The 19,035-nt window shown below is 43.8% G+C and overlaps 1 protein-coding gene across 2 annotated transcripts in view; it reads right to left on the minus strand.

Moving 5' to 3' along the window:
• Positions 1-5,929: 5,929 nt before the first annotated feature.
• Ep300 (E1A binding protein p300) overlaps positions 5,930-19,035 on the minus strand; it is a 62,290-nt gene continuing 49,184 nt past the window's right edge. For both annotated transcript variants that reach the window (XM_040752751.1, XM_005067013.4), the window contains exons 23-31: positions 18,287-18,354; positions 17,266-17,416; positions 17,005-17,151; positions 16,585-16,698; positions 14,796-14,961; positions 12,806-12,970; positions 10,969-11,130; positions 9,549-9,830; positions 5,930-9,204 (exon numbers count right to left, since the gene is read on the minus strand). In XM_040752751.1, the coding sequence (XP_040608685.1) occupies positions 7,009-9,204; positions 9,549-9,830; positions 10,969-11,130; positions 12,806-12,970; positions 14,796-14,961; positions 16,585-16,698; positions 17,005-17,151; positions 17,266-17,416; positions 18,287-18,354 (3,451 nt within the window). In that variant the 3' untranslated portion in view covers positions 5,930-7,008. The remainder of the gene's footprint in view (positions 9,205-9,548; positions 9,831-10,968; positions 11,131-12,805; positions 12,971-14,795; positions 14,962-16,584; positions 16,699-17,004; positions 17,152-17,265; positions 17,417-18,286; positions 18,355-19,035) is intronic.

The raw sequence follows: 19,035 nt of genomic DNA on the forward strand, positions 1-19,035 counted from the left end.
CCAAAAAAAAAAAAAAAAAAAAAGAATCCTTTAAGCCGGGCAGTGGTGGCGCACGCCTTTAATCCGAGCACTCCGGAGGCAGAGGCAGGTGGATCTCTGTGAGTTCGAGACCAAGCCTGGTCTACTGGGCAAGTTCCAGGACAGGCCCCAAAACAATACAGAGAAACCCTGTCTTGAAAAACCAAAAAAAGAAAAAAAAGAATCCTTTAAGATGGGCAGTGGTGGCATATGCTTTATAATCCCAGCACTGGGAAAGCAGAGACAGGTAGATCTCTCTGAGTTCGAGACCAGCTTAGTCTACAGAGTGAGTTCTAGGACAGCCAGGACTGTTTCACAGAGAAACCTTGTTTCAAAAACCAAAAAAGAAAAAGAAAAAACAAAACCTGACTCTCCCCCCAAAACCTGCCTGTTATCCCTAGTACCTCACTGAAGCACAAACTGATCTGCTGATCTAGTGCAGTCTTGTACAGGCAGCCACAGCTGCTGTAGATTGATCAGTGTGCTGAGCCTGACATGTCCCAAAGGGATCGTTTAGCACTAGGCTCTGAAAAATTTACCAATTTGCTCTGTGGTGGTAGCACATGCCTTTAATCTCAGCATTTGGGAGGCAGACGCAGGTACATCTCTGAGTTTGAGGCCAGCCTGATCTACAGGGAGTTCCAGGATAACCAGGGTTACACATAGAAACCCTGTCTCAAAAAAGAAAAACAAAACCAGAAAAATTTACCAACTTCTGTTCTGTGATCCCTGAGGCCTGGGGCGGGTTGGGAGGGCGTTGTGTATTGTCTTATTTGTGCCTGAGTACTCCATTGACACTCAGTCTCTGCAGTGTGACCAGTTTGGGTTTCTTTTGCAAACAGTATTGGATTTTAGTGAAGGGTTTTATTTTTTTCAGGGTGTTGGTTCAGAAACTCACTATGCATTCCTGGCTGGCCTAAAAGTTGTTTTGTTTGAGAAAGTGTCTTTCACTGAACCTGGAGCTCACCCACTGGTGAGACTGTAACCAGCAAGTCCCAGGGGTTGTCTGTCTGTACCTTCCCAGCACTGGGAGGTGGGAATCTGCTGTGGGACACAGCTTTTACAAGGGGCAGAGGATCCATCCTAGGTCCTCATGTTTGTGTGGAATGAGCTTTACTGACCAAGCCATTGTCCTCACACTGAATCTTCACCTATAATCCACATAAATAAGGGTTTGTTTTTGTTTTTGTTTTTCCTTTCTGGTGCTGGGGATAGAATAAACAGCCTCAGACATGCTAGGGAATAAGTAGTTCAAACTTTGACTTACATTCTAAATCTTACAGAAGAGATGTCATTTTTTTTTCGTTTGTTTGTTTGGCTTTGTTTTGTTTTGTTTTTGTTTTACGAGACAGGGTTTCTCTGTATTGTTTTGGAGGCTGTCAGTCCAGCCTGGCCTCGAACTCATAGAGATCCGCCTGCCTCTGCCTCCCGAGTGCTGGGTTTAAAGGCGTGTGCCACCACCGCCGGGTGAGAGATGTCATTTTCTTGCCTCAAATTCCTAGTAGCCGGGCTGGAGAAAAAGCTCAATATTGAGAGCATCGGATGTTCTTATAGAAGAACCAAGTTTGTTTCCCAGCACCCGTGTTGGACTGATCACAGCCACCTGTAACTCCAGCTCCAGGGGATCCAACATCTGGACTCTGCAGGCACCCATACTCACATACACAGACACACAGACATACAGATGCAAACACACACACACACACACACACACACACACACCACATACATGTAACTAAGACTAAATTTAAAACAAAACAAACACTCCTAGGGCTGGAGCAATGGCTCAGCAGTTAAGAGTCCTGGTTGCTCTTCCAGGCTAGTGTTCAATTCTCAACACCCCATGGCAGCTCACAATCGTCAGTTTCAGGGGCAAAAACAACTCTCAGACCAGACCAGCTGCCCGCAAGGGATTTGCAACAACTGAGACACCTGGAAATGACACTCTTCAATGTGTTGAGCTGCTTGCAGACTGTGCAGTGTGCTCTAGGGTCCCAAGCTTTGTGAGCTGTTGCCCATGCTAGGATGGACCTTGAGTCAGCTCTGCTCCTGTAAGCAACCACAATGAAACCTATTGGCTCACCAGGTTGGATAGTGGCGTTATCTGTACTGTGGTTTGTTGTGGTTTCCTCCCCAGGAAAAGCTTTGCCACATACGAGCACCCACATAGAGGCTCACAGTGTGCTGTGACTTCCATTCTAGGGTATCTGATGCCCTCTCCTGGGCACCACATTGCATATGGTAGCACAAACATATATGCAGGCAGAATATCCACACACATTTTTTCCCTTGGTTTTTCGAGACAGAGTTTCTCACAGAGAAAGCCTTTTTTTTTTTTTTTTTTGGTTTTTCGAGACAGGGTTTCTCTGTATTGTTTTGGAGCCTGTCCCGGAACTCGCTCTGTAGACCAGGCTGGTCTCGAACTCACAGAGATCCGCCTGTCTCTGCCTCCCGAGTGCTGGGATTAAAGGCGTGCATCACCAACGCCCGGCTGAGAAAGCCTTTTTTTTTTTTTTAAAAAAAAGATTTATCATTATTTCTGGGTGGTGGTGGTGGTGCATGCCTTTAATCCCAGCATTCAGGAGGCAGAGGCAGGCTCCAAAGCTATACAGAGAAACCGTGTCTGGAAACACCTGCACCAAAAAACAAAACGCAAGCAAGCAAGCAAGCAAACAACCAACATTGAGATTGAGAACACATGGAAAACTAAGGCTTGCAGCTCAATCTAAGATAGCCAAGCTGACAAGACATGAACAAGGATTGAGTTCTAGGAAGGACAACAAAGTTGGTTGCATCCGATTCTAACCAGTTCTCATAAAATACCATTTCCCCTAAACAAGAAAGTACAATACTGGGCTGGAGAGATGGCTCAGAGGTTAAGAGCACTGGCTGCTCTTTCAGAGGTTGAGTTCAATTCCCAGCAACCACATGGTGGTTTACAGTCATCGGTAATGCAATCTGGTGCCCTCTTCTGGTCTGCAGGAATACATTCAGGCAGAACACTGTACACATAATAGATAAATCTTTTAAAAAGTGCTATATGGGGGGGAGGGCACAGGAGGAGGGGAGGGAAACGGAGAGGGACCTGGAACTGACTTGTGAAGCAATCTTGTTTCTAATTTAAATTGAAAAATAAATAAAAAATAAAAGCCGGGCGTTGGTGGCGCACGCCTTTAATCCCAGCACTTGGGAGGCAGAGGCAGGCGGATCTCTGTGAGTTTGAGGCCAGCCTGGTCTACAGAGCGAGTTCCAGGACAGCCTCCAAAGCCACAGAGAAACCCTGTCTCGAGAAAACCAAAAAATAAATAAATAAATAAATAAAAAATAAAAAAGCTATATGAATTAAAAATAGAAGGAAATTTAGATTCCCTCAAAATGTATCCCTTCCTTGTTCCAGAGCCAGAATGGATGGGTCTGCTATATTTTTATGTATCCCTCTCCTCCCAGAAAGGGTTTCTCCTGGCTGTCCTGGAACTCCCTCTGTAGACCAGACTGGCCTTGAACTCATCTACCTGCCTCAGCCTCCTGGTACTTTTAACTTTTAAATTTGAAAATTACTTTGAACTAGCAAGATACCATTAGGTAAAGGTGCGTGCTGCCAAGCCTGAAGCCTTGAGTTAGAACCCTAGAATGCACATGTTGGAAGAGAGCTGCCCTTTGACCTCCACACAGGTATCTAGAGATACAAAATAAATAAATGTAAATTTTTTGACATTTATTTGTATATATGTAGGAGTGGCGGTCAGGGGGTGACTTTTGGGAGGCAGTTCTCTCCTGCTGTCTTATGGGGTCAGACATTGAACTCAAGTTCACTTGTTTCTTTTAAAACATTTGAGACAGTGTCTCACTATGTATGCCTGGCTAACCTACAACCCTCCATGAAGGTCCGGCTGGCCTCTTAACTCGAGATGTGCCAATCTCTCTTCCCAGTGCTAAAGGCAAGCACCACCATCACCACCATGGCCTGCTTTGTTTTGATAGGGTGTTATAGACATTTGGGAGAGAGGGAGAACGGTGGGGGTGGGGGGGGGCGGGACAGACAAACCCAGGGTCATAGCACTCTACAAACTCAGGCCTGTTCAACTAACTAGTGCATATAGCCCACCCACACCCATTCACCCCAGAGGAAGCCAACATGAAGGCACAGCCAGCTTGTGCAAGGGTGGCGAATCATGTTTGTATACTAAGACAGCCCAGAAACAGGTCCTGTGTCTGCTGAGTGAGTTGATCTGAGGCAAGGTTGTCCCTTGGTGAATGCTAGCATGTTGAAGCCCATCTTTTTTTTTTTTATTTAACTTTTATTCTTTGTGAATTTCATATCATGCACTCTGATACCACTTATCTCCTAGTCCCCTCAAATCCACCCTCTGCCCTTGCAACCTCCCACCCAAAACAAAACCTAATTTAAAGAGAACACCCAAACGAAACCAAAGAAACAAAACAACAAAAAAATCTTGTAGCTGTAGTGTGGTCCATTGAGTCATTTTTTTTTTTCTCTTAAGCCTGTCTTATAGTCCTATATTAAGATAATGCTTTTCTTCGAGGCCAGCCTGGTCTTCAAAGATAGTTCCAGGACAAACCTACAGAGAAAACTTGTGTTGAAAGGCAAAAACAAACAAAAAAGATAATGCTATTCTATTTCAAGACTGTAAAATCTATGCTCTCCCACCTGAGACGTTTCTGTTTAACATCCCTGGTTGTCCTGGAACCATGGTGGCCTCTAACGCACAGAGGTCTGCCTGCCTCTGCTTCCCAAATGCTGGGATTAAAGGCATGTGCCACCATTGCCCAGCTCAACTGTAAAATCTTATGAAATAATTTGTGCTATGGGTAGTATCATAATGCCTGCAATCCCAGCACTCAGGATGAAGGAGCAGGATTGTTTCAAGTTTGAAGTCAGGACTACATAAGAACCTGTCTGAAAACAAAAAAATCTCCCATGTCCTCCATGGACCCGAGAGTAAAGACAAAGTGTCATTCCTTGCTGCCTGAGTTTAGTCCCACAGTGAAGAGAATGGACTCTGGCCAAGTTTTTTAACTTCTCGTCATGACATGTATAGGCACAAAATAACAGTAACACATAATAACTAAGTAAATGTAGTAATTTTTTTTGTTTTTTTTTACGAGACAAGGTTTCTCTGTATTGTTTTCGAGGCTGTCGGTCCAGCCTGGCCTCGAACTCACAGAGATCCGCCTGCCTCTGCCTCCCAAGTGCTGGGATTAAAGGCATGTGCCACCACCGCCAGGTGTAAATGTAGTAATTCTTAAAAAGGTCTTCCTTACAGGATACAAAGTCCTGAATCAAAGGGAAAAAAATGTTTTGGCTTTGAGACAATGTCTTTGTTACCCCTAGTTGTCTGGGAACCTGTCATGTAGACCAAGCAGGCTTCAAGAGACTGGCTTGCCTCTGCCTCTCAAGTGCTGGGATTTAAGGCGTGTGCCACAAAAGGCTGCTTTTTAGGAGGCAGGGTGTATGTGGGGAAAAGGGTCTCTATCTCCTGAACTTTGGAAAAACCCATCAAAATTTATTAAGTTAGTGGGCATGCCAACCCTTGCCCTTCATCTTTGCCCTCTACAGTCTTGCTAGGTAAGAAGCACTTTCTTTTTCTATAGTGCTGAGATCCACTGAACTTTTATTCTCAGCGTCTCATGGAGCCCAGATGGTCCACCGATTTGTGGCAAAGTTGAAAATGACTTTCAGCTTTTAATCTGTCTGTACCCTGTGAGTACTGGGATTCAGACTGGAGTGCTGGTTGGGGACTGACTGACTTGTACATGTTAGGGAATCAGTCTATCAGGTTCATCTACGGACCTGACCTGGTGTTCTCTAAGACTAAGATGAGCCTTAAAGTGAACCAAGAGCTGGAGATATGGAATTAAAGAAAAAAAAAAAAAGTGAAACAAGCCGAGGTTTCTGTCTCACACAGTTTATTTAACAATAGGTAATAAGAAATCAAATTTAACAGTCTATACAGTGATCCAAAGTTCATATTTATAAGTAATCAACTTTAATTGCATGATTTACAACAGTTGAGGGTTTTTGCTTTCTATTTTCAAGTTTTACAGAAAGTGTATGGGGGGCAGAGTAAGGAAGAAAGCAAGCGAAGAAACCTCAGACATTTGCATGTTAAAATCACCCCACTGGAGTAGTTTCTTACCCTCTTTTTAAATTTTTTTCCTTTGTTAGATGTAAAAATAACAAAAAATTCTCTCAAGAAACAGAACCACAATATTATAATACATCAATTTGGCAGCTGCCCCTGTATATTTTGAAAAAGTCATTTTTTTTCTCTACATGTACAAATTATCTTAATACTTGAAGTTTTACGCTCAGACTTATGGAATAGAAAAATCTTCTGGAGCACAAAAGTTGACTTGAGGGGTGGAAAGAGGAGGCTTTTTTTTAAACATTTTTTAAAAGAATGAACATCTTTGCACCCAGAGAAAAAAATTGGTATTTTAATATATTTATATATATTTATATATATATATATATATATAATGTAATTTTAAGTAACATTAACCCCTTTTCTCCTCTGGTTTTAGAAATGTTCTTTTTTAAATTCTTTCATAAAGTGAGGAAAATAGGGAAAAATGTCAACCATCTGCACCAGTAAATAATAACTATTAATATTACATATTTTCATTAATTTAAAAAAAATAATAAAACCTATGGAGGTGCAAGGCAGGAGCATATGGTTGGCTTCAGACCTCAGTCGCCTCCCAGTGCACACTTGAACCACACACACAAGGGGGGAAAAACAGCTGGGGTAACCAGCCATAACAAAAATATATTCTTTGTAATCTATTATCCCTCAGGTTCATCTGGCATGTTTGCTTTAAATCACAAACGGCTACTGCACAGTTTTTACATGTTCCAAGGAAAAATGTCTTTTAGGCTAAGAAAAGATTCAAAAAAATTGTTTTCAGTACAAAAAGTCTTGTTAAGAGAAAATAATTTTTTTGCTCCCAAAATACTACAAGGTGTCTCTAGTGTATGTCTAGTGTACTCTGTGAAAGGTTTGAATTCAAGTCTGCATTATCGGTGCTCAGTCCCAGGTCCGTGGCGCTTGCACCGTGGAGGTTTGCCATGCCTGGATTGCTAGCGAGCTGTGAAAGCATTGAATTCTGGTCTGGGCTGGCAAAATGCCCTTGTTCCATGGGGTTGGCAGCCTGGGCAGCTACCAGTCCAGGATGCGGGGAACTGGTCTGTGGAGAAACATGGTGTGGAGAAGGCTGAGGCTGCATCCTCGGAGATGGGCTGGAATGGGGGGGTTGAGACTGTGGTCGCGGAGAAGGGACAGGCTGGGGAGAACGTACTTGATTGGAGAGAGAATTAGGGATCTGCTGACCTTGCAGGTGTGGGGACTGTGCCTGATTTGGGAGCATATGCTGCTGTGGACTCATAGGGTTGGGCTGAGCAGGAGACCCCATCTGTTGCTGAAGAAGTCGCTGCTGATAGGCCTGTAGACTAGCTCCTGCCTCTGCCCCCAAAGCCTGGGGGAGCTGGCCCATCTGTCCCATATTCCCTTGCTGCATTTGTTGCATGTGATGCTGCATCCGCTGCTGCTGCTGTTGCTGCTGCTGCTGGGGTGGGTAGCCAATTCCTTGGGGCTGCTGAAACTGGTTGTGGTTAGCCATGCCTGGGCCAATTCCTGCCCCTGTTCCCTGCTGTTGCATCATCTGCCGTCTTAAGATGTCTCGAAACTGTGAAGGCATGGTATTGTGATTCATGTTCATTTGCTGAGCCTGGGGACTCATTCCTCCCATGGGTGGCTGGAGCTGCTGCTGGGGCTGCTGCTGGGGCAGGCCAGCTCTCTGGACACCTGCCTGCATAGGATTCATGCTCTGCAAGGCTGGGTTGGAGTGGACACCTTGCTGACCAGGCATGGTAGGTGGCTGTAGTCCTGGCTGTCCCTGGGGCATGCCAGGCTGTCCAGGGAGAGGTTGTGGATTAGAGTTGGCATACTTGGCAGCCCGCTGCTTGATAAATGCAGCCAACAGTTGGGGGTTGGCATGAAGGATACTAAGCACCTGTTGCTGCTGTAAGGGAGAACTGGGAGACCTGAGAGTCCGCAAAAGGTTTTGTAAGGCTTGTTGAGACACAGTGCCTGGTTTGAGAGGGCTCACACCCACTTGGCCCAATCCTGGCTGTGGAGCCATGTTCAAGGGCTGACCATGCTGGGCCACTGACATCATGGCGGGCCTTGGCATCCCTGACTGCATCTGCTGTGGCTGAGGCATTCCTCCTTGGGCCCAAGGTGGCTGCTGTTGCATTCCTGTGGGACCCATTCCTGGCTCCAAATGCCCACCAGGACCTCTGGCCATGGGAGGTGGGTTCATGCCCATAGGGGCCATGGGTGCCATCTGGGGCATCTGGTGCTGGATTGGCCTTTGGAAAATTTGTACATGAGCCATCTGTCGCTGTGTCTCTGCTGCCCTCTGAATCTGCATTGCCATTTCTACTGCTGCAGGTGGAGGCCCTGGAAGGGAAGGCTGAGCAGTCTGAGGTGGGGTTGGTGGAGTCACTTGGCCCGCTGCCTTACCCTGGGAAACAGGGCCAGTAGTTTGAGTCCTGGGCAAATAGGGTGGCATGTTGTTGGGAGGAGTAGGCTGAGGTTGAGAGGTGGGTTGGGGCTGGGGTGTTTGTGGGGTTGCTGGCTGTTGGCCAGTCGGGGTGGTTGGAGTAGCAGGAGTTGGGGACGGCAGGCCCTGCTGCTGCCCCGCTACACCAGTCCGTTGCATGCTGGCCATCCTCCTGCGGAGCATCTGAGCCTGTTGGAGGCGGTGCTGCAGCTGTTGCTGTCGGAGTTTTTGCTTAATGTTGAGGCAGAATGGCACCGGACATTTGTTCTCCTGGCAGTGCTTGGCATGGTAGCAGCATAGGGCAATAAGCTGTTTGCAGATGGGGCATCCACCATTGGTTTTCCGTTTGCAGCCTTTGGTGTGCTGTACAACCCTCTTCATCTTCTGGCAGGAAGGCAGGGAACAGTTGGCATTGCGGCACTGGCAGGCATGTACCAGAGACTGTATGCATCGCTGGATGCTCAGGCGTCGAGAGTCTCCCGGGCTCTGTGTGGCTGCTGCTTGCTGGTTGTTGCTCTCATCATCCAAGCCAAGGCCTAGTTTCTCCATTTTGTGGTCATGATTTTTAGTGTTATAACAGGTAATACACAGGTCATAATCCTGGAGGGGGAAAACAGAAGTTGAAAGTCAACTTTGCAAGTCTGAAAAAATTCAAAAAGCATCTTATACATTTTGTTTGGGCTAGAAAAGCTCCTTTAGCTGAGCGTTGGTGGTGCACACCTTTAATCCCAGCACTGGGGAGGCAGAGGCAGGCGGATCTCTGTGAGTTCCAGGACAGCCTCCAAAACAATACAGAGAAACCCTGTCTTGAAAAACCAAAAAGACAAAACCATTCTCTTCAGCTGTCATTCTCCAAGAGGGCAGGTGTTTTAACACACATCTACACCACAACTCAAGTGGGTCCAGTATGGCCTGTCTTGACCTTCCTACAACGTGGTACCTACCTCACACACAGTGCAATGCCAGCGTGTCTCCACATGGTGCTTGCACTCGTTGCAGGTGTAGACAAATCGATCTTGACTCTGTGTGTGCAGCTCCACCAGCATGCACATGGTAGACCACTGGGCTCTTCGGAGTGAAGAGAATTCCAGGTGCTTATCCCTTGCAAGGGTGAGGAATGCATCTCTACCATCCATCAGGTCACAGGGGATGAGAGGGTCGGGGTCAACAATGGGAGGCAGGGAATTGGGAGCAGGACAAGCGATGAGGCGGATTACAAAGAAGACCTGCCAAGAGACAAACTTAATGTGACTCTGGAATTACAATGCCACTGCAGCAGAAACCGGGGGGGGGACGACGACGACGACACAGACTACGGGGGCCATGGGACACCGGGCTCAGGGTTAGCTGACATACTCCCCCTGTCTCCTATCTTTGTTCATTTTGAGACTTGAGTATAAAGAACCTAAAACTCAAGGTGGGCAGTGGTGGCTCACACATTTCATCCAAGCACTGAGGGGGCAGGGGCAGCAGGTAAATCTTTTTTGAGTTTGAGGTCAGCGTGGTCTACAAATTAAGTTCCAGGATATCCTGGGCTATTACACAGAGAAACCCTATCTCAAAATACAATAAAAAAACAAAGGGAAAGAACACTTAAAACCAATATATCCTGTTACTTTATTTCAGTAATATCTTCAAATAAGAACAGTCTAGGGCTAGGTTTGGTTGACACAGACCTTTAATCCCAGTACTCTGAAGTCAGAATCAGATATTTTTTCTGGGAATTTGAGATAAGTCTGGTCTACAGAGTTAGAATGTGTCTAAAACAAACCAAACCAGCCAGGCGTTGTTGGCACACACCTTTAATTCCCAGCACTCGGGAGGCAAATGAATCTCAGAGAGTTCAAGGCCAGCCCGGTCTACAAAGTGAGTTTTCTAGGACAGTCAGGACTGTTTCACAGGGTTTCCCTTTCTCCAAAACCAAAAAAAGTCTGTATAAATTGGCATAAAGACCTAGCTGACATTTTCCTTCTGCTATCTCATTGCAACGCCAAGTCATGAATTTGTAACACATACCCAGAGCCTGAGAATCTATCTCCTAGATTAGACAATTTAAATTAAATCAATTACCATTAGCTTTTTCAAGCAGGAATTTACTCTCAAAATTGTGCCAGTCTATTAAGAGTGTCTACTAGAATGCAGGACCTTTCTTGTCAGTGGCACGGCTGAGGGGATGGATATCAGCCACATAGTTAAAACATTTTCTGTTTCACAACCGTCAAAGTCTGTACACATACTGCTTTCATCTTAGTCAGCCTTCTCATTTTCTGCAACCTGGAGTTCTCATTACAATGTCAGCTGGAGTGGGCAGTTTAGAACATGGCCTGTCAAATATACCCTTCTACCCTGAAGGCTGTCTCTTACCTCTTTATGCTTTTCCATGGTGGCATACAGTTTTTGAGACAGATCATTAGAAACATTGGGCATACCAGGCTTCTTCTTATTGCCCCTACTCAGGCTGCTCTTGTTTTTGCTGGTTTTCTTGTTATTCTTCTTCTTAGCATTTTTGCTGTCTCCTTTTGTTACCTGTAGGGCAGCATAAAGGAGAAATAAAAATGTTAAGTAGTTAGGATGGATTTGGAAATAAGATTGAAGGCAGCCGGGCGGTGGTGGTGCACGTCTTTAATTTCAGCACTTGGGAGGCAGAGGCAGGCAGATCTCTGAGTTTGAGGCCAGGCTGGACCGACAGCCTCCAAAACAATACAGAGAAACCCCGTCTCGTAAAAACAAAAAACAAAACAAAACAAAAAAACAAAGATTGAAGGCAAGAGACTCTTTTCTTTGAAACAGAATATTACAATCTTAGCTGTTATTTCTCTAGCTGCACACATCCACTTTTTTTAAACATACAAACTAATGCTTAACTAACCTTTTCTTTTTATATATGTGTATAGCTGTATGAATGTTTGTCACCAGTCATGTGTAGGTTCCTTATGTATGTATAGCTGTATGAATGTTTGTCACCCATGGATAGTCACTTTCCAAAGCTGTTTGATTGCTAAACTGGAGTGATAGTCAGTTATGCTGTGGGTTCAGGGAACAGAATGGAACTGGGGGCCTCTGAAAGAACATCAAGTATTTGGAGTACTAAGTCACCTTTCCTAATTGCCTTCTAGTAAAGATCCCAAGTTTCATTAAAGAAATGAAAACTTGCCGGGTGGTGGTGGCGCACGTCTTTAGTCCCAGCACTCGGGAGGCAGAGGCAGGCGGATCTCTGTGAGTTCGAGGCCGGGCTGGGTGGACAGCCTCCAAAATAATACAGAGAAACCCTGTCTCGTAAAACCATAAAAAAAAAAAAAAGAAAGAAAGAAAGAAAAGAAAAAGAAATGAAATGAAAACTTGACTGGGCGTTCGTGGCGTACGCCTTTAATCCCAGCACTTGGGAGGCAGAGGCAGAGGCAGGTGGATCTCAGTGAGTTGGAGACAGTGAGTTCCAGGACAGCCTCCAAAAAAAGAGAAACCCTGTCTCGAAAAATAATTAAAAGAAAGAAAGAAATGTAAACTTGATCTAGAAAAGCCCCATTTTAATGGACAGTGGTAACACACACTTTTAATCCCAGCTCTTTGGAGGCAGAGATAGGTAGATCTCAGAGTTTGAGGCTACCCTAGTCTACAGAGTGAGTTCCCGGACAGCCATACCCATAGAGAGAATCTGTAAAGAAGCAAAACAAAACACAATAAATGAAAAGCCTCAATTTACAGAGTTGCCGACTGATGTGTCCCAGATTCTGGACAGGAATAAAGAATGAGTGGCACCATGGTTGGTGAACCATCAAAGCCACTCGGCATGGAAGAGGGAAGCATCAAGTAGGGTTTGGTTTCCTCTTTCACCAACCACCTATGAATGAATCTAACCAATGGTTAAAGCAATCGAGAGTGGGACGATGGTGATGTGCTCCATTAATCCCAGCACTTGGGAGGTAGAGGCAGACGTTGGGGGTGAGTCTGGCATACAGAGTGAGTTCTAGGACTATATGGAGAAACCCTATCTGGGGCGGGGTGGGGGGATTTTGCATCATGAAGTTCAGCTTGACTTTAATCTGACCCTACTTTGTACTCAAGAGATCTGCCTGCATCTGCCTCTCAAGTGCTTTGATTAAAGGTGTATGCCAGTACCACCTGGCCCAAGAAGACCTGTCTTGAAAAAATAAACAAGCAAATTACACAGCAAGTAGACAAAGCACAGAGAAAGAGCCCTTACATCAGTACTCTCGTTGCTGGTGTTCTCTTCCCGTTTTCTCTCTTCCTCTTCCTGTTCAAGTTCTTTAATGCTCTCTTCCAGAACATTGGGCCAGAAATCACCTTCAAAGTAGGGTAACTCCTTTGCACTTGTTAATCGATCTTCAGTAGCTTGTTTTAAAATATCCTGTTAAAAACAAATGAACAAACAAACAAAAATCCAAGTTAATTACAAACAGGAATTTCGATGATTTCTTTTTTCTAAAAGGTTTCATCATATGGGAAAAATGAAAATGTTCTCCAGGGCACATTCCAGAGACACTGAGAACACATTTCATATTGTACCAATAGGGCTGGAGAGACAGCTCAGGAATTAAGAGCACTGGCTGCTCTTTTAGAGATCCTAAATTCAATTCCCAGTAACAATACGGTGGCTCAAAGCCAGCTATAATGATATCTGCTGCCCTCTTCTGGAATGTTTGCCAGCAGAACACTGTATACATAAGTAAATAGATCCTAAAAAATTGTACCAATATATTTCATCTTTGAGTCAGGGTCTTACTATGTATCCTTGGCTGGCCTGGAGCTCATTATGTAGAAAAGTCACCTGATTCTTTTAAGTGTTGGGATTTAAAGGCATGCATCACTATGCCCAGTTCTTTTTGGGAGGAGATGGGGGTTTTCGAGGTAGGGTTTTTCTGTGGCTTTGGAGGCTGTCCTGGAACTCACAGAGGTCTGCCTGCCTCTGTCTCCTAAGTGCTGGGACTAAAGGCGTGTATCACCACCACTCAGCGCACAGTTCTTTTTGAGACAAGGTGTTACTGCATACCCCAGGATGGCCTGAAATTCCCTATACAGATGAGTCTGGCCTCAAAAGATATTTATCTGCTTTTGCATATCCAGTGCTGGTAAAGGCACACACCCCTCAGAACAGACTTAACTACTAAAAATAAATTTATTGATATATGGCCTGTATGCATGAATATACACCAAACCTGTGCCACGATGCCCATGGAGACCAGAAAATTCAGATTACTTGAAATCAGAGTCACAGATGATGAGCCACCATACGGTTGCTGGGAATTGAATATAGGTCCTCTGCAAGAACAAAAAGGGCTCTGAACTCCAGAACCCTAATCCTCTTGCCTCAGTTTCTGAAGTGAGATTTTAGGCAAGCACTACCAGACTTTGCTCATCTGTAAGTCACTTAACACTTGGTTTCTGAGACAGGATTTCTCTGTGTAGCTTTGGAGCCTGTCCTGGAACTCAGAGAGATCTGCCTGCCTTTGCTTCCAGAGTGCTGGGACTAAAGGCATGGGCCACCACCACCAGGCTCCTAGCTTTTCTTACTTTGAAAAAATATCTATTAAAAATATACTTTAGGCCATGTGGTTGTGTCTGATGCCTTTAATCCCAGCACTTGGGAGGTGGAGGCAGAGGTAGAGGCAGGTGGGTATCTGTGAGTGTGAGTATGGGGCCAGCCTAGTCTACAAAGCAAGTGCCAGGATAGGAAATTCTGTCTCGAAACCCCACCCCCAAAACAATAGCAACAAAAATCAAACAAAAAATATATACTTTAATGTAATAATAAAAAGATACTTTAGCACTCGGGAGGAAGAGGCAGGCGGATCTCTGTGAGTTTGAGGCCAGGCAGGACCGACAGCCTCCAAAACAATACAGAGAAACCTTGTCTCGTAAAAACAAAACAAAACAAAAAACAAACAAACAACAAAAAAACTTTAGCTGGGCATTGGTTGCGCATGCCTTTAATCCCAGTACCTGAGAGGCAGAGGCAGGCGGATCTCTGTGAATTCGAGGCCAGCCTGGTCTACAGAAGCAGAGTTCCAGGACAGTCCCCAAAACAATACAGAGAAACCCTGTCTGGAAAGCAAACAATCCCCTCCAAATATATATATTCTAATGAATTAGCATAATTATAGCAATTACATGTTATAAGCCAGAAGAGAAGACAGAAAATAGTAAGACCTATACATTTCCATGTTCCAACTGACCTTGTAGTCATGGACAATACGTTCTGACACAGCTTTGTCAAGCATCTTTTTGTACCATTCCTGTAGGCGCTTGGGCTTTGGGATCTTCTGATCGGGAGGATGACAATGGAAGATATAGTCATCCCCTTCACTTGGTGGGCATGCCCAAATATGTCCAGTTGTGTATCTAAAAATACAAAGATAAGGACATCAAAAAAAATAATCATTTGTGCTAGAGAAAGCTACATGCAGTGGAGGCTACAGGCACATACTACTGCACACAGACAGCAATACATTGATTGTAAAGCACAAGGAGAAACAACACAGACACAAATGCTTACTCTCAAGAAGATCAAAACCCAGATCCAAATTCTCAGGCCAGAAGTATGCTTAACCTAAGCACTAATAGTTCTTGTACTACGTATTTGGTTTGAAAAACCATGGAGGAGTGTTGTGAATTTCATTTACAGAGGGGCTGACATAGTTCTTGATCCAAAATGTGTACCTTAAGATCAAAATACATGGGCAGTAGTGGCACATGCCTTTAAGTCCAGTACTTGGGAGGCAGAGGCAGGTGGATCTCTGTGAATTCCAGGCCAGTGTGGTCTACAGACTGAGTTCCAGGACAGCCAGGGCTGTTTATACTACAGAGAAACCCTGTCTCAAAAAACTAAACAGGGATATCCTGTCTCAAAAAACCAAAAGAAAAAAATGGATATCAATGATAGTATTAATTGCTGTTAAATTTTCTAAATTTACTGTAGTTATGGGGGGGGGACACTCTCGTTCTTAGGGAAATGTAAATATTTAGGGTTGAGTCAGATTCCGTATGACAAAAGAAAAAAAAAAAAAGACAACTATATTGCAAAGGATATGAACCCATTCCAACAAAAATAAAACGCAAGGTGAACTGCTAGGAGGAATCTTCGAGAAGCTAGATGGCAAGTATTCTCCAGGATGTTATTTATGTATTTTAGAGGCAAGGACTACCTTCAGATCTTTTTTTTTTTTTTTTGGGGTTTTACGAGACAGGGCTTCTCTGTATTGTTTTGGAGGCTGTCGGTCCAGCCCTGCCTTGAACTCAGAGATCCACCTGCCTCTGCCTCTACCTTCAGATCTTAACTTAGGAACAAACTTGTACTCTCCAGCCTCAAGGCTCTCATCTGCTGAAATTATAAATGCATAACATGACATTCAACTTTTTTCATTCTTTTTTTTTTTTTTTTTTTTTTTTTTTGGTTTTTCGAGACAGGGTTTCCCTGTGGCTTTGGAGGCTGTCCTGGAACTCGTTCGGTAGACCAGGCTGGTCTCGAACTCACAGAGATCCTCCCGAGTGCTGGGATTAAAGGCGTGCGCCACCAATGCCCAGCTCTTTTTTCATTCTTTACACCCAATTACAAAAGGATCAAGAAATACTTTAATCTTCAAATGAGTAATATCAATAACTTTTTTTCAATTTTATTTTATGTGCATTGGTGTGTGGGAGTTGTCTAATCCCCTTGAACTGGAGTTACAGACAGTTGTGAGCTACCATGTGGGTGCTGGGAATTGAACCTGGGTCCTCTGGAAACTGCTGAGTCATCTCTCCAGCCAATATCAACTTTTAATTCAAACTGTAAGCACAATGGTTTAACTAAACAAAATAGAACTAATGGATTAGTGAGGCAGGGAAACATATAGTGACATTATATTCACATCACAGAGGTCATGGTTTCCCCTATATCAAAATCAACACGAGAAGACCAAATACATACTTACACATTTCCACAATAAACTATTTTTAAAAGACAGTAGTTGTTAATATGCTTACCCCAATTTCTTGACATATTCTAAATATCCAATTAAAATTTCATGATAGACTGCAGTCCTCAAGCACTTAGGGCGGAAGAAATGAACACTATCGAGGTAAGATATGTATACTCTCCTATATCAAAATCAAGAAGAGAAAAAAAAACGTTCTATCACATATTATTATTACTTACATGGCTAAAAACATCTCCTGTCTTTCCTGTACTCACTATTATTTGTAAATTATCATAGAAAAACCATAGATTGTGGCTGAGTGGGGACCAGAGTTGGCCACAGCTACCATGTAGTTTTTATCTGGTACATTCTATATATATCATTACATTTCTGCCCAGTGTGTTTTTGTACTAGTTATAGTATGAACCCAATTCCCATGCCATTCCCTCCCTCACAAAATGAGCTGGTCATAGTAAGTCAGTCCTACCTTTGGTTGGGTGGGGGGCAGTCAGAGCCATACTCTTGAACATGCATGCCAAAGAAACACAAGTCAACACCATCAATTTCTTCAAAGGCAAAAAGGGCCTTGGTTCGGTATGGAAAAGATTCTGCCATCTCTCCACTATCTACAAACCTACACAATTCAGAGCAAAGGAAACCAAGTATTATTCAGGTGGAAATTATCAACAGCAAATGAGCATGCAACAACTGTAGATCTATAAGAAAAGAAATGGAAATTACTAGACACCTTGCTTTCATGCCTGGTTTCACTTCCACAGTTTTGTCAGAAGCATGAACAACCCTAACAGTGACCTCTCCTGATTCAGGGTGATTTTGTCGCCTTAGGAAGTCATTCACTCGATTCTCCAGAAAGGTACCAAGTCTGGTAGATGGCAATCCTAGGAATACAAAAATTAAAAGTTACCAGGGTGTGGCCCTTGGCTCAATTCCAAGTATTAATGAGAAAGAAAAATTATTTCCATGCTTCAAATTTTTACTGTCAATCTTGAGGTTCATCTACAAACCTGATGTACTTGATTTTTGTTTGTTTTTTGAGACAGGATTTCTTTTTGTAGCACTGGATCTCCTGGAACTCAATCAGTAGACCAGGCTGGCCTGAAACTCAGAGAGATCTGCCTGCTTCTGCCTCTGCTGTTTGGGGTGGGGTTAAATGTGTCTGTTACCACAAGGATGATGTAAGGTCTGAAATTACCCCTACAGTGCCAAAGGTGGGAAGAAACCCAGTATTCCTGTGACAATAACTCTAGTTAATAACTTTTACACTTGGCCCATATTTTAACATGTGTCAGAACAGGAAAAAAATATATTAGCAAGCCGGGCGTTGGTGGCGCACGCCTTTAATCCCAGCACTCGGGAGGCAGAGGCAGGCAGATCTCTGTGAGTTTGAGGCCAGCCTGGTCTGCAAAGTGAGTTCCAGGACAGCCTCCAAAGCCACAGAGAAACCCTGTCTCGAAAAACAAAAACAAAAACAAACAAACAAACAAAAAAACCAAAAGTCACTCTTAAAGATTTTTTTTAATAGTTCAGTATGCTATAGAAAGTCTCATTACTTAGCCAACACTGGCCTCAAACCTAGAGATCCAGCTCCCTCTGGAATACAGGGATTAAACACTTGAAGAAACAGTGCAAACTAATTTTGGCTGGTTTCATTTTCACTAGCAGTCAGATATCTGGGATTAAAGGCATAAACTACCACTACTTGGCTATATAATTTTTAAGCCAGAGTTATCTCAATTGATGATACTTACTTTTAGCAGAAAACTTATTTTCTTTCCTAGTACGTGCAGTTTTCTTTAGACAGCCATCACAGACAAACCTAAAATGCAAACCACGATATAGTTTATATAACATAAAAGTCAATTAGTACAATAAGACAGCATTCTGCAGTGAACAAATCCTGGTCCCTATGACACACACTTGACCCTCTAACTTGTTTATTATCCCCTAGGAAAAAAAGATCAGCTCCTCAGCCGGGCGTTGGTGGCACACACCTTTACTCCCAGCACTCGGGAGGCAGAGGCAGGCGGATCTCTGTGAGTTCGAGGCCAGCCTGGTCTACAAGAGCTAGTTCCAGGACAGCCTCCAAAGCCACAGAGAAACCCTGTCTCGAAAAAACCAAAAAAGATCAGCTCCTCTCTCACATCTGATACCTAATTAGTCTTCACCATAGTACAGTATGTAACTTAATGGTCTCCCCCCAGTCCCACAGAGTCATTCAGCATATCACTCCAACATCATGATGTCTCATGAAGGAGGGTTAGATATTTTTTGGATTTACACTAATACCTATACCCTTTTAAAGAATGTAGTATCAGTAAACATTTTCAAGTATGGCAAATTCAGTTATAGCTAACAGCAGCCTTAATATCAGCATTACATCTCCTTCCTTTATTTTATGGAGACAGGTTTTCACTGTGTTGTAGAGATTTAAGAATTTTAAAAATGATCATGGGCATCTGCCTATCGAAGGCTGATAGTTGGGTCCCATGCCTGTGAA

This window comes from Mesocricetus auratus, unplaced genomic scaffold (genome assembly GCF_017639785.1).
Source record: "Mesocricetus auratus isolate SY011 unplaced genomic scaffold, BCM_Maur_2.0 Super-Scaffold_100010, whole genome shotgun sequence".
Classification (NCBI taxonomy): Eukaryota; Metazoa; Chordata; class Mammalia; order Rodentia; family Cricetidae; genus Mesocricetus; species Mesocricetus auratus.